The 15,646-nt window shown below is 40.6% G+C and overlaps 1 protein-coding gene across 1 annotated transcript in view; it reads right to left on the bottom strand.

Moving 5' to 3' along the window:
* Positions 1–15,646, bottom strand: part of CEP85L (centrosomal protein 85L) — a 77,794-nt gene that overhangs the window by 19,624 nt on the left and 42,524 nt on the right. The window contains exon 4 of the mRNA XM_010171159.2: positions 11,157–11,278. Coding sequence (XP_010169461.2) covers positions 11,157–11,278 — 122 coding nt within the window. The remainder of the gene's footprint in view (positions 1–11,156; positions 11,279–15,646) is intronic.

Below are 15,646 nucleotides of genomic sequence, written 5' to 3'. Positions count from 1 at the left end.
ACCTTACCAAATCCCTGCAGGAAAAAAGGTGAGACAAATTAATCCATGATGAAACAGAGCTGCTCTAGCACAGAGTGTAACTAGCTTTCTTCTTTTCACTCCACAAAGCATGAAACGCTTTGCTGTCACAAAACCTTGCCAACAAAACACACCGTACAAGTGTTTTAAGGCTGTGTAGATCCCACAAAACTTCTCTGCATAACTGCCTCTCTGAAAATACCATTATCTCACGGCACCCAGAAACAAAAGTTCTGCAAACAGCCCAGCAGTCACAAGCGGAATAGAAGATAAGCACCATAGAAACATATTTACTATTTACATACAATCCTATAAGGTTTTGGAGACTTCATAGCAGATGCATTTTATCCCTGATGCTCTCATATGCTAAGACAGTTTTAATCCTCTGTTAGCTCACAGCTGTTACTATTAATCCGCTGCACAACCACAGGCCGTGAACTTTATATAAAGGGAGTGTAGAAAAGTTCAAACGCTCCCATAAACACAGCTCACCTATTGCAGCGGGAACTCTGTCCCTAGAAGCCTCCCTATTACTAAGCAATCATCCCAGTACTTTTTTTTAAGAAAAACCAACCAACCAACCAAACAAAAAACCCCACACATGAAAAAACTAACAAACAAAACAACAAAAAAACCCAACGACAACAAAAAACCCTTCAACATTTAGGTGCTTTAGGTGCTTTCAAAATTCTGCTCAGATACATAGCAGCTGCCACTCTGGGTAGGCCCAGCCCAGACAGAAACAACCCTGAAACTGGGGGGTTCCACCTCCCGGGCAGCGATGCCACCCTCGCCTCGTACCAGCTGTAAGGGTGACAAGCTCGTGCGTACCGTTATCGCCTGTGTTCGCAGAGGGCCAGACCAGAGCAGACTGAGATTCTGTGACCAATGCTGGCAAACTCTCTCCACTCTTCCCTTTCTCCCATCAGCTGCTAACATTCTCAAGCTTCCCCAAGGGTTCCAAATGTGTTAAAAAAAGATAAAATTCTCTTTTTACCTTTTTTTGCCATAGACGCTAGAGTTACACAGCTGCACAGCATCACTCTGACCTATTCCTTTTCCTGTAACTTTCCACACAGGAATTTCCACTCACTCAGTCTTACACAGGACTGAAGTCTCCAGACACCGAGCTCATCAACCTTTTGTGACCCCAGAAGCCACCTGCATAGCAGTGGGCGCCAGCTGTGGCTGAGCTCAAGGCATGGGGGAACCTGACAGGAGCCCACCCTCGAGACTTGTGCTTACAGAACCCAGACTGCAGCTCACACAACCTGATTCAATGAAAATATTGTACCGAGGTGCCATGGAAACTACCCTCCTTCACAAATTCCCTGTTTTTTTTTTTTTTCCATGAGTGAGTGTTACAATTCGACGTTAATGGCTAAGTAAGAGTTATTGGCATATTATGTGAATGCCACAGGACTTCTCACATGGTTTCGTTCAGCTCCCCTGTCCAAAGAGAAAATACTCTATTTCACTTCAAGTGCTTTTCTTGACACATATCTTCCCCTTACACTCAGACATAAGGAGAAGAGAAAAGGAGGCAGTACCCTGCTCTAAAGGCATCAATCAGCCAAAGGAACTCAGAGCAGAGAAAAGTTTATTTTAAAAAAGAAAAAAAAAAATCACAAAAGGCAGGAATGAAAAACATTCTTTTGGGAAGAACATTTAACAGTGTTCCTTATTTAAACTGATGTTTCAGAAGAAAATGTCATTAAAGATGTATAAACTTGGAACCTTCTACCCAATTGATTAATACAAAGATGACACTAACAACATTGTTTTCACAAACACTTCTGCCACAAATCTTTCCAGCTATCCCTCAAGATGTAACATTGCCTCAAAGAATTTTGAGTGGAGGTGCAGAAACAGACAAAAAGAGAACTGAAGCTCCTTTTGAACTAGGAGAAATTGCTCTGGTACACAGAAGGCTGTTGCAGTTACCTGCAGAAGAGTTCCGCACTGAAGACACTGCCTTGCCTTTTTCTTCAGATACAATGATTTTAAGGCTTTTTTCCTCAGAAGCAACCTGCTTGTTACATTTTCATTATTATCATTAGCATTATTATTTTTCTTATAAAAATTTCACTGATACCCTGGACTGTGCCTTTTCACTCCAGTTTTTGAACCTCCAGCCACAGTTTATAAATATCTCCAGATCAAATTCTCCCTGTGCTGCTTCCAGGTACATTCCTTCCAAGGGAACTCAGCTGAAGTGACACGTTATCCAACATACATGTCTCAAGTGGTGACTGTGTGCTCTACGGTCCCCTAAAACCAGGTCTTTTGTCCCAAATCCCACATGTTAGCTATTTACGTGCTAGCTAGAGAATTTACAGAAAACCCTACTATTTTCACAAAGCAAGGACTTTGGCTTACTTCCAGGTCTTGTAAAATGTGCACATCTTTCAGTTGCTTTTCTTCTATTTCCTCGAGCATTCTTTATTTTGTAAACAAAATTTCAAGGCTTCAGTCGTGTTTCATTACGGCAAATCAATGATAATTTGTAAGGAAGGAAAAGTTAGAAACCTGTCATGGCAGATGGTATCATTCCCTCGCCTCTCCAGAATTACCAACTATTATCCCCTCACGAACCACTGGCACTAGAAACTAGACTACTTGACTAAGATGTTGAATCTGTGTAATTATTTTCATGGCATTTAAGGAGAGTAGTCCTCCTTATCTGAATTCCTGTCTGCCACAGATACTTCCATTCCCACACAGTAACCTCTGTGTTGAGCACAACAATTTAAATCAAACCTAAGCACATCAATCATCAGGAAGCTAAAAGCCCACATTCAAAGGACTGAAACTGATGAGGTGACTTACACCAGCATGGTTCTGACAGGTCTCTGGTAATGTCCTTTGCCTTCTTCTCGTAGAAGAAAGCAAAAGCCCTTGTTCCTGAATGCCACTATGTTCGAGGAGAAAGCAAATTCTGAGCATCAAGTGTATGAGAAGGGTAGTTTGCTAAACATGGCTCAAACATCTTTCTGATGCTAAGGGGATGGGGAACAAAAGTAAGCCCCAGAATCTCAGAATACTTTCAAGCAATTATGCACCCAAGGAAAAAATCACAGTTTTTAAGCACTTGCACACCATAAAACAGCCCAGTACCTACCCTTTTCTCTTATAATTACCATCAGTGTGCCCTACCATCAAGTAACTGTTTTTAGCTTGCCTAAAGCCAGGTCTGTAAATAAGCAGCTCGCTCTCAGTTGGCATACGTAGATGACAAGAAGAAAATGCACCAACACTGAGCTGCCCTGTCTGTTTGGGGAAGAGGCTGTTGGTGTCCCTTCCATGCCCTGGACATCAGCTCTCAGCACCTCACTGGATCACAGCCCCCTGCCCTCCCCCTCATGCTCCCCGGGAACCCCTGGCCCTTGTGGGGCTGGAAGGGAGAGAGCAAAGTGAGAAGTTACTGGGTTGGAAGAGCAGTGGCGTAAAAAACAGGGACAGTCTTGTGGCAATATGAACAATGCTGGCCCTGAGCAAAACTGTGGGGCTGGTCCCTGGAGCTGGGGCCTGGGATGATGCTGAAGGCGAGGAACCGACCAGGGAGAGCTGGTGAGGAGGAGAGGCAAGAGCCCAGGCAGCAGTGCAGCAGCTCCCCTCCCCCTCCATGGCACACTGTGGGTACTGCCCAGCCAAGCTGCCACAGCTGGAACAGGGACCTCCGCTGCGGCCCACCCCAGCACTGCTGTGCCACCAAGAGACTTAGTGCTCTCCTGCTCATCAGCGAAAGGAGCAAGGCAGGCCCAATACTGACCTCGGTGAGAAGAGCACCGCCTCACTAGGACATTTGTAGTTAAAGAGAACACTCAAAGGCGGGTTAGGGAATGGCCAAAACAGGCTTCCCGTGTGCACCTCAGTCACAGGCCTGCTCCGTTTGCAGTCTCTGCCCAGGGACAGAGCACCAGGCTGGTTCCGGTGGCGCACGCTCCCTGGGCCGCTGTTCTCTAGGGGCGAACGGGGGGAAGCCAACATGCTACACCCGTGACATGGCAGCCAAGCTCCCCCGTCCCTGATGTGAGGCTGTGAGGCTACTGCGGAAGCTGGCTAGAAGCCAGAGCGCTGCTGGTGCCACTTCACACTGACTGGACACATTTAAGTGAGCAAAGAAAGTTACAGCCCTAAGAATGAAGTATCAATTTGGGGGGGGGAGACACACACACAGGGGGAAAGATCTCAATTTTAATTCATTTGTAGTTCTGTCCTTTAGCTCAAACAATCCCCTTTGAAAGCTCCAGTCAGGACAAAGGACATGCGATAGCAGAGAACAGCACTCAGCTCGACATGCACAGACCTGGACTGTCTTCAGAGACCAGCATTAATAATAAATAAACTGCTTAATATACAAATTGCTTCTCTTTGTCTCAAAAACATGAGTAAAACATAACTGACATTCACATAATGTCCTCACATTCACACAGGACAAGCGAACTGTGGACACGTACTTACACAGACATTCACAGATGCATTCATCTGGAAATAAAACACATTTTCTTCAAACTGGGACCAACTCATCTGTTCTCTATAAATCCATCTTACTCCTCACTTACTTTAACATAAAAGAGCTTTTAGAAACCCATGTCTGTCAGAGAAGCACTTCCTCCCCTCAGCTTTTAAGAGACACTTTTATTAGTGTAAATCTGTGTCCCACACTACAAGTCAAGGTGCAGGTCCAGTATCTTCAGACACTTCAGGGACTTCAGAGCAGAGCTTCCTGCACCACAGAAGGAACACCAGTAACTTCATAACGAATCAAATTACAAGTGGTGCTTACCTTTAAAAGTCATGAGTTAATAAGAAAGAGTTGCTTTAGGAGAAAATGCCTGAGCAGATTTCCTCAGAATCAGGATGCAAAGTAAAATATAATACAGATCCTTCTGTATGACAAATAGAATTTATTCCACATCGCAGTGGGAGGAGGTATGCTGCTTCGTTTTGTTGCTTAAGAAGTTGGATACTAATTTTTATGTCCCTTTGTTTTAAAGCTGTGATCTCTTGGGACCTCAAGTCCAAACGTGCAGAGTACTGATAGGGAAAGGGATCAGTAGTAAACAAAGTCCTAAAAACAATGCGGACACATTTTCCGTAATTTGGAAGATAATGACAAAGAACTCCAGCACGGGCAAAGCCCATGAGAAAAGATGATCTCAGATTTCCTGTGCAATAAAGTCTGTGTTTTGTTGGTGAAATTAAGAGCCTGCAGCTCAAAGTGAATACCACCTTTCCACCAGTCACAGGAGAACTTATCTGGAAGAGAAGGTGGAACACCACCTCCGGGAGTCCAGAGGTGATCTCTGTTCTGCATGGATTTGTTATTGTTTAAATTACTTTTCTGAACTGCACAGAAGTTTGACATGCTAGCCTGACCCACAGGAGGTAAGCTAGTGTTGAAGCAGGGTAGGGAAAAGCACAGTCAGCAACTTCACTGTACTGAAATGCTCTGGGCTACTTCATCAAGGGGGTGTGAGGAATGAGTGGGACACAGACACGACTGTCTGCTCAGACAGAGGCCTGCACCCTCCCTCCCACAGTGGGACATTTTTCACTTCTCCAGTCTCCTGACAGGGCAAACACAGAGCAAGCCTTACACCCCCCCGCTCTTCTCAGCTCTGCCAAATACTAGAACTTCCCAAAAATATTTAAATCTACAGAACAGAAAACAGCTCGGCACCAGCTCCACAGAAAAGGATCTGGGATTGCAGCTGAACAAAACTACATGACATTGCACTGCAAAAAGCAAACGCCACACATGTACGGCCTGGGAGCGAGATGAGCGCTCGGCTGGAGGGCAGCCTCGGCTGGGGAAGATGTACTAATCTGGAGAGATCTCAAGGAATAACAAAAGCTACCTGAAGTCTAGGAAACATGACCTAGGAGGAAAGACTAAGTCCTATTAGTCCAAGTTTTTTAATGTTTCAGCTAATTAATCACCAAACTGTCCAACCCAGATAGGTTGTAGAACATCTGGTATTGCAGACAGCAACAGCATAGACATCCACCAGGAGTGACACCACTACAGCTTGTCCTCCCTAGGGTCTGGCAGATAGGTTAGATATGTCCTTTCTAGCCCTACATCATCTCATTATTGCCAAGATTTAGGTTATTATGTGAAAACTAACATTAACAAATTCAATTTCATCAATATTACTAGTATTCACTTCTAAAAGGTGAACTTCTAAAATTGCTAAAATAATTACTCTGTAACAAAATCTTCCTGAAACTTTACCAGCCCAAGATACAAAAGCCTCAACCACAAGTTACCGGGGTAACATCAGAAAAAGATAAATGCATCTTTTCAAGCTATTATTGCAAGCAAAGAATACTGTACACAGCAAGACACTCTGAAGAGGTTTCTCACAGTCCTACTCCCTGCACAGGACTCCCGCTTATACTGAGCATGCGCTCAGACCCTGGGTGGAGTAAACCTTCAAAGCTTCCTCAGAAATGACATAAAATTATCACCCAAGTGTATATGCTAATGCTGCAGATCTTAATGGACCATCCCAAACGAAGAGAAGCACAGCTTTACGCTAGCAGTCACACAAGCACTATCAGAGCACGTACAGTTTGATGTCAGCTACTCAAGTCAGGACAATATGACACAAGGCAAAGAAAATCTAATTCTATTGTCTCACTGAAAACATGTAAGCATAATTCAACTATGGATGGAAAGCTAATGATTTAGCAACTGTTTTAAGAATGTAAGTGTTATTATGTCCTGAGGAATTACAGTTATTCACTAAAATCATACTTCTGTATCTACCTTTCCTTAAAAAGCTGTTCAAATGCCCTTAAGCTGTCTGGAAGAGAACACAGCATACACAGTTATTCTCAGCAGCTTATGTCATATGTTCAGATATTTGGCATTTATTTATGTACCCCCTACATGCAGTGCCTGCCAAACAAACAGTGCCAGGACCTCAACTGGAGACATCTACAGTGGTTGAGCAGTATCAGGAAACATTTGCAGTTGTACTAAACACTGTAATTTCAGTGTTGTGAATGTACTGAACAGAGGAGCCACACAAAGAATTAAAAAGCGCTGCCGTCATTTCCTGAACCAACACAAACACTGCTGGCTCCCTCTGGTGCTAAATAGAACGTAGTGTTACATACTAACCCGCCAGAGAAGTAAGGCAATGGTATATTCCAATTATTCTGTACAGTGAGTGACAGACATTCCAGTAATAAGTGTTAGAGCAGCAAATTTCCTCTTACAGACAAAATCCTTCAGTCCTCATTCACAGCCGGCACCAACAGCTCTTATGTGGAGAAAACAAGGCACACACCTAAGAAGTGCCATTGTGACACCATGCACACACATGCCAGGCTTCCTTCCTCATGCCACATTTTCATTTCCTAAAAGTATGGTCTCCACCCCATTTTTTAAGAGCAGACTTAAAAGCCAATTTCAGGCTCTAATTCATTAAATTCTTACTAGAGTTGAGAATTCCTAGGGTGTTTTAAAAAGCAAACCAAAACCACTTTTAAACCCACCCATTTATGCTACTCTGTTCATTTCTACTTAAAAATATGCATTTGTTATGCTGAACAGACTACAAAAATCAAATCAATTTTAACTAATCTACTACTAAATCTGCTGTTCAACACAGTGAACAGAATAAAACTCAAGCCACTTGTTCTATTCACAGATGCAAGTGGCTGTTTGGGTTTTTAAGAATTACATTCCTGGCTTTGAGTTTCCAGTGACACACCAAAGTATCCAAGTATGATGATTTACACTGTAAGCATTATTCCTTGAATCCTTTTTAACGACTATTTGAAACTTGCTTACAGCTATTCCAAACTGTTAGATTTCCAACGCAAAACAAGGAAGTTTAATAATCTAATCCTGAAGGGCTGGATTTTTGTTGCCGTTTTACCTTTCTGTGGAAAGAAGGGAAGCAGGTGGCAGGTTTCTCTTTCCTCCTCCTGCCCCTCCTCCCTTTCTTTACAAAATAAAGGTAGAACAGCTTAAGGATACTGCCCCATACAGAGCCTCCATTTCCTACTTAGCTACGGACTGAAGCACCTCTGTGCAGAACAAGGTGCGTGGTGCAAAGTGATGTTAATCTTCTCCACCTCCCAGACTCTCGGAGCCCCAGTGCAATTCTCAATCTCAACAGAAGAGGGTTTAACCTTAAAAAAAATGGGTAATGAAAGGGAGGCTGGTGACAAGGGCAAGAGAAGGGTGTTCCCAGTGTGCTTCTTTTCATCCAGCTGTTCCTCGTACCTGTCAGCAGCAAACAGCTGGGTCTGGAGCATCATGCTGACTGCTCTCCCGCTCCTCTGGCTTCCAGACAGCAGGAGGTTAACCAGTCTCTCCCAAGCTTCTGTCCCCCCAGAATTAAACAAGTCTTGCTGGTATCCCCCAGTTACCAGTTTGTAAATTCAACCTGAGACATGACTTAAGGAGACCTTAAGGAGACCTTACCCTTTTATAAATAACTCCAGGAGAACCACAGGTACGGAGAGCCTTCTCAAACACCTACTACCAAACCTCAGTCAACAAAATAACTCCTCCTCCACTTACTAAAAACCAACTCTGTAATTTAACTACCCCCATCTTGAATCCTAATTAACCACACATTAGCAAACTTTGTCTTCTTCCTTTAGGCCACTATTCCCAAATAAATTAAAATTCTGAAAAGACGTTTAAAGTAAGCTGAGGAAGACCAGGAGATGGAATACTTAGTTCTACTCCCAAACATCATCTTGACTCTCAGTGCAAAGCCTTGCATCCCCACATGTTAAATATGGATAATATCAATTTCTTGCTTAGTGTCTTGAAGAAAGGTATTATTCACATTGAAGTCTTACTAATACCTCATCTAATAAAAAATATAACACTAGTGCTTTACTAAAAATATTTTTGTCACAGAAAACACTACCTGTTCTTAAAAAAAAAAAAAAAAATCTGTTGTACTGATTTTAAATAAGACAAACCATATATTTTAATTTTTTTTTTTTCCATTTTAAAATAGTAACTTTTAGGGCAAATATTTTGCCCAAATGGAGGCTCAATATTAAAAAAGAGTCTTTTCTGTGATGTATTATTATAAGATAATGTAATCATTACAATGTCATATAATATACTGTATTATTATAATTTATAACATGCTTAAATGTAACATCAAATACCTACTTAAAGGAAATGACTGTAACATCACTAAGTGGTCTTTGTTTCGCTTCAACAGCTTCCAGAGTGTGTTTTGCCTTTTTCAGCTGAATGAAATGGAATCATCTCAACCAACTTCTGGTCAGAAATCCAGAAAGAACTGTATTCAGTAGTTAAGTCACACGGAAGTATGACTTGTAGAAAAAAAGAACCAGCACACTGCCGTTGGATATCAAGAAATACTTTTCTTCCTCAACACGGACAGTATCAAGTAACGTTAGCAGGCAACCAGGTTACAAACTGGCACTTCAGAAACTTCACCCTTGACTGTAAACACATTTCCAGTGTGAGAAGAATAATGTGAACTGCCCTTTTAGTGGCCATTGTATAACAAGCCTTCATGTAGAGAGCAGAGGATGACGTGCTCAGGAGAGGCACCAAAGACTGCCCCTAGCCATCATGGGCAACTTACAAATGCTGCTCACACCTTGGTCCTTGAGAGGTGGGCTGCAGGTCATACAGCATTACTACTGATACAGCAAGCCTGAAAAAAACACTGTAATAGCCAGCCTTTACGCAGCTTTAAGTAGACTCTGACAGAGGAGATCTAACCAACAGTTAAGGATGCTTCCATTTTAACTGCTTATCCCCCTGGGAGCTCCCTGCCTCTGCAAGAGCGCTGGCAGAGTAGGATGGTGTGCCTGCGTCTCAGCTGCTGCAGTCCATAACTTTGCGTCCCACCTTCAGCTCCAGCAGCAGGCAAACGCACACCAATATGCCACATCAGACTGGGAAAGGTGATGCCAACCTTCCTCACTACAATGCCAGCAGAGGTACTGCCTACATTGCTATGGGACAGAAACATCTTAAACCACTGCGATTCCTTGCTTTGTTGCAATAGAGGAAGGAATAGATCTTGCATGAGCACAATTCTCCTGGTCCCAAAGTAAATTATGTCCAAGTTGTCTATCTCCACCCATCAAAAGAGAGGAACTGCCAGAGGAGATACAAAAACATCTATAATGGATGCCTGACATTCCTGTGATCAGCACACACCTGCTTTACACAGTTCTCCTCATGCTGTGGAGCCAAGTATCAGTAAGAGGGCACAACTATTTCAAGATCAGAACAACCACTCCTCTTTCAGCCACAGCCAAGAGTTTATTATTAAAACACAGACTAAGCCAAATGATAATTATGTCAAATATAAAAATGCCCTTCTTAAATGTCCTACATCCAAACTCTACAGCTCCTGATGACATCTGCTAATTTAGTGTAAACTTCATTAAGCTCAAGCCCTTTATTAAAAGCACATTTTCCTCGTTAAGGCTTCATTTTATCCAAACATCAATAAATCCAGAAATTACTTTAGATATATTAGAAATTTAACCACAGTGAGTTGCTGCCAAAGACCATTTCAGATTGATGGCAATTTTAATAAGAAGTGATATATTTACTGACATACAGATCCTGGCTTTCATACTTCTATTATCTGAATAATTTCTATGAGCATTTGAGTATGATTTTACCACTGAATGTTACTGCCAAGGCCAACTTCTCAAATTTTTATCAACTGGCTTCAAATACACTGTGTTTCTGTACTTGTCATGGAAAACAAAATCAGGGCAATGCAGTTTACCAATTTTCATCTTGCAAGGCACTTCCAAGACCTGTACAAGCAGAAAGATGTCTGATACAAACCCCCAGACTGGTAACAAGCTAAGATGGGGAAGCTGACAGCAGAACTGGCTGTTGGTCTCACACTCTTTTTTTCCACTGCAGAGGCATGAAACCCCTAAGTAAATTTCCAACTCTGTAAAAGACTTTAGCCAGCAGCCAGTCTCCTCTCCTAGCAAGGATCAGCTCCCACATACTTGTGCACAAGTATTTGCTGGACTGGAACCTAACGACTTCACTGAGTAAGCAGCTCTCCTGAAAGTCAGTTCCTACATCATGGCTTTTACATCACCTAATCTGATCAATGCAGCAGGAGCAGGTTACTCACCGATCGATCACAATCTCTTTCTGTCTTAGCAGCCCCTCTTTAATTTTCATTAGAGATTCCCAGTTGCTGAAGTCCTGATAGCTGGTAGCTGGGTAACTTTGACGCGATGTTCCAGTAGGAACCTGCATAAAACAATCGTAGAATTAGCCTCCAAAACAGTAAAAGTAAATAATATCCTAGACATTAGAGTATTTACAAAGCGGTTTGTTGTTTCAGAAACCTAAAAGTTATTTTTGAGTTTAATTCAGATTTGCTTTACTTAAAACAATTGTCTTCATAAACAAGTTTCTTGAAACAAACTTCACTCCAGTGTCAATGATTTAAAACTTATTTTATCATTTCTCTGTTAAAGAATTCGTAGCTCTGAAAGCAGTTTGAGATTAAAAGTTCATTTAAAATCCAAGTACATAACTAAGACAAACACAACAAAATGTTCCTATCCTGTTGCAGTTCTTGTAGCAACTACAAAGAAGATAGCTGTATAGCTTTAGACCTGCTGGTAACTGCAGATATGGTTACCAATCCTTTCACTTGTTTGACTTCCACATACAACTTCAGCATACAGAGAAAGAGAAATTCCCCTAGATGTGTGTGCATTTAAAATATAGGACATGGGAATATAATTCTAGTTAAATACTAACTGTTTCCAAGAATAAAAGTTTCCCAAGTAACAGGTTTCAGGCTTTCCATTCATCTCCACAAAAGCCAGGCTATGTGTCTCACAATAAACTGAGGACGACAGTTGAACTGAATATGAACCAACATTACAGTTTGGAAGAAAAGTAAACAACTAACTGGGATGTTTAAATAAAGAAGATTTTTATACTCAGAATATAAAAATAATTACAAATATTTGTATTAGGAATTCGTGTAAGAGAAGGTTTAAGTTAGAACTCTGTGATCAGACTGAGGGATCCCTCATGGCTGCCATGAGGTATCACCTAATCTTCCACTAGCTTTTTTAATCACTGAAAAAAAAGATTTCTCTTTTTATTTTCTGTGAGGCATCCTGGACTATGTTGCCTTTTATGTTTTGGAAGACAGCAGAAGGAAAAAAAAAGTTAAAATATGGATAATCTATTTTTCAAAAGTTTAAATAGACTTTAGGATATTTTTGTTTGTATTGCTTTAAAATGTTTTGAATTTCATTTGAAATTACAATAAATTGTATTAAGACCAAGACATATAATCTACAATTAAAGCTAGGTAAACAATTGTCAAGCAGCCCGTTTCTGGTCAAAGCTTTACTGTGAATTATAACACTGAATGGAGAGAATTCATTGCCTAAACCCCCATACCATGATGTGCTGAAGTCAGGAGCCAACTCCTGACACCTGTGGTCTCTTCTGTAAGTTGAAAAAGTATTTTTAGCCCATTCAGCCTAGTTCAGTGCAATCTGTAACTTGCCTATTGACAAAATGGACATAAACACATTTTCCCTGTTTAAATTTATAACTTAAAATCATATATAAGACAACTTACTAGATCTAAAATCTTCCAAGACTGTCACACACACATATCCCAAGTCCAATTCACCTCCTTCAGGGAATATTTCCTTTGTTTAACAAGCTGGATAGCTTCAATAGTAAAATTAGTTATGAATGCTTTAAAAAAGAAATAAAAACCAACAATTCTACACATTAAACACTTCATGCCAATTTCTGGCCAAGGACACACTGAAAATGTTGACTGCATTCCTTCTGGACAGCATCAACTATTTTATCTTTATGGAAAAGGCTGTACTGACAGGATAAACAGTACTTTTTGAGGAAAAGTAAAATGTGAAATAATATTAAACTCAGGTTTTCTCTTAAAATGTTTCACTGATTTATGACTATGGTTTATCTTTCTTATCCCACACTCATTCATTATTACATCCCACAAGCAATAAAAAGCACAGAAAACATTTGAAAATTCTCTCAATTTTTACGCCTAAAAAGTGCCTCATGCAACTGCTTACTGAAGCATATTCGAGGTTTGAATGTTCAGTGGGAATAAAATCTGTCACATCTGTACTTTCTAGTAAGTCAGTTCATTCAACCTATGCATGTTCAAGGACATTATGTTAAAGATGGCACTGCAGTCTACTGGGAGGCCAGGAATGGCCAAGCTAAGTGCTGTCTGGATTAAGATCCACCACTCATTTGTTAACATTTGCAATCAATTTAACAGTTGTCTTGCTTCATTTTTCATGCACAATGATCAATATTAGCATTAAAAAATCCTGAGTTGGTGATATCACCTTGGCTTTTTTTGTTTGGGCAGTGGTCCAATAAAACTTAGGAAAGACACCAAGTCATGATTCTTCCTGTGTAAGTAATACATGTTCAGAGCCTTTAAGGATCAATTAATCTAAAATTAATTTTGCCAGGGTCGCTCAATCCAGACCAGATAACTTCAAAGTTGCCTTCAGTGCTTACAGAATACCTTAGGATTGTCACATACTGTTCTGTATTACAGTGATCCACATGACTGGCTGAATTAACAGGCACCAGCACAAAACTATTTCAGTGAAAGTCTCTCTTAGTCACACATGCCATGTCATGCAGTATAAAGTAGCAACATCAGGAACTATCACTGTACTTTGTGTCATTAATTTTTTACTATGCTTCTCCCATTACAGTGCTGAAGAATGCTTTTCTATATCCACCTCAATGCCATTATGCTACTGTCAAAAAAGGAGAAAGAAATAGTCCTTAATGTAGTTGGGATTAGATCCTTACTTTTCAGACCCAGAAATTCCATCTCTACCCAAAAGAAACAACCCACAAGGGTTTGACATGATAAACAGGAAATATAATTTGCCTTTATAAAGCCAAATCAACCCATTTCTTGAGCAAGGTGAATTTTGTCTTTAAGACTGAACTATACATATGAAGATATTAAAGCCAATTATTTAAATACTAACCCATCTTAACTGAAAACATTCTGGAAGCCACCAGTGGTTTCTCTAGCAAAATTCTTCAAAGCAAGCCCTTTACTTCCATCTAGCACCTTTGGAAACTTAATAGTTTGCACTAAAATTAGAAAGAAACCCTTCGACTTTGGTACAGTAAGTGACTATAAAAGAAGTCAATTACATATTAAGGCTGGTGAAAAGCAAAGCACGAGTTTTGCAAAGTTCAGAACAGAGTAATATTTTGTCAGTTAGATGATAATGATAGTGTGGAGGCTTTTAAAAAAAAATCCAATATGCAAGGTCTCCATAGCTGGCTGACTGAGATTCTTTTGGCTTTGGAATATATCTAGTCTCATGGAGTATATACATGTTGTATAAACATACGTAACAAGAAAGAAAATATTTTGTATTGTAACTGTGTGTTTCAATTTGTCACTCTGAACAGATGAGAACAACAACAAAAATATTTCTGTTTCTCGTATCATGTTTCAGCCAATTTCAGCCACAAAAAGAATATGCTAAAAATACTTCTTAGCACTTCCCAGAATAACAAGACACTTCACTCATTTATGAGCACATGGTGTTGACTACTTCAAACAGCTTTCTAGCTGCTTTGAATGGTGTGGTAACACACAGGTGGTCCACTCACATTTGAATATTTTGTTTCTTAAGGACATCAAACCAAACAGTCAGAGCAAGATACACTTTTAGGACTCATATACAGAAAGCCAGCCACCACCCAAAGTCCTCAACTTGAATCACCCACAACTACAAAACAAAACACCAGCTTGAAACACACAGCATTCTTTTCCATCTGCCCTAGAAAATACAACTATTTTTGTCGCCTGGCACCTCTTCCAAGAGTATCAGCCTTGGACTGAGAACATCTGTTCAGTTAAACCAGTATCCTTTGCACAGTGGCGTCTAAAGGTCCTCACTAGCTTGTTTTTTGACAAGGGCTTGGCCTTGACTTTCACAACCTGGCAAGCCTTCAAGTCATTGCTGTGGCACAGCTAGCTGCTGGGAAAAAAAAAATAAAATAAAAAAATCTTTGCTGTACTAGCCTATATGTAAATATTTATTGCTGGAACACACATTGCTGACTGATTCCATCATGTTTCTTAACAGTGGGAAAATAAATTTTTCTCTGGACTAGAGGGTAACAACATTTGGATAACTCAGGTCAATAATGGCTTGGTTTTTAACTGTGCTAATTAAAATTATCTTCTCCAAACATGCTTGCAGTTTCTGCCTGAAGCAGTACAATGTCCCAGCACACAGAGTAGCGCAGCATTCCACGTAACATGCTGTATCACAAAGTAAAGGTGGAGTCCAAAAATGCCAAAATGATAGCTAATCTCAAAAAAAGCAATGATTTTAAAGGGTTTTTTTCCTGAAAGTTACAGTTTAAATAATTTAGCATGTCTATACTACAACTGTAAATTTTTCACAGCTCATTACTAACAGCCAGCAGAGCACCAGAAGTTATGCTAAGTGAATGATCCCTTCTGCCAACTGCTTTTGCTGCCCCACGCCACCATAACCCCCCCCTCTGTAGGTATCATTCTCTTGCTGCCTGTTTTACAGGCAT

This window comes from Antrostomus carolinensis, unplaced genomic scaffold, assembly GCF_000700745.2.
Source record: "Antrostomus carolinensis isolate BGI_N321 unplaced genomic scaffold, ASM70074v2 scaffold6327, whole genome shotgun sequence".
Taxonomy (NCBI): Eukaryota; Metazoa; Chordata; class Aves; order Caprimulgiformes; family Caprimulgidae; genus Antrostomus; species Antrostomus carolinensis.
This window is presented reverse-complemented; position numbering and strand designations above follow the sequence as displayed.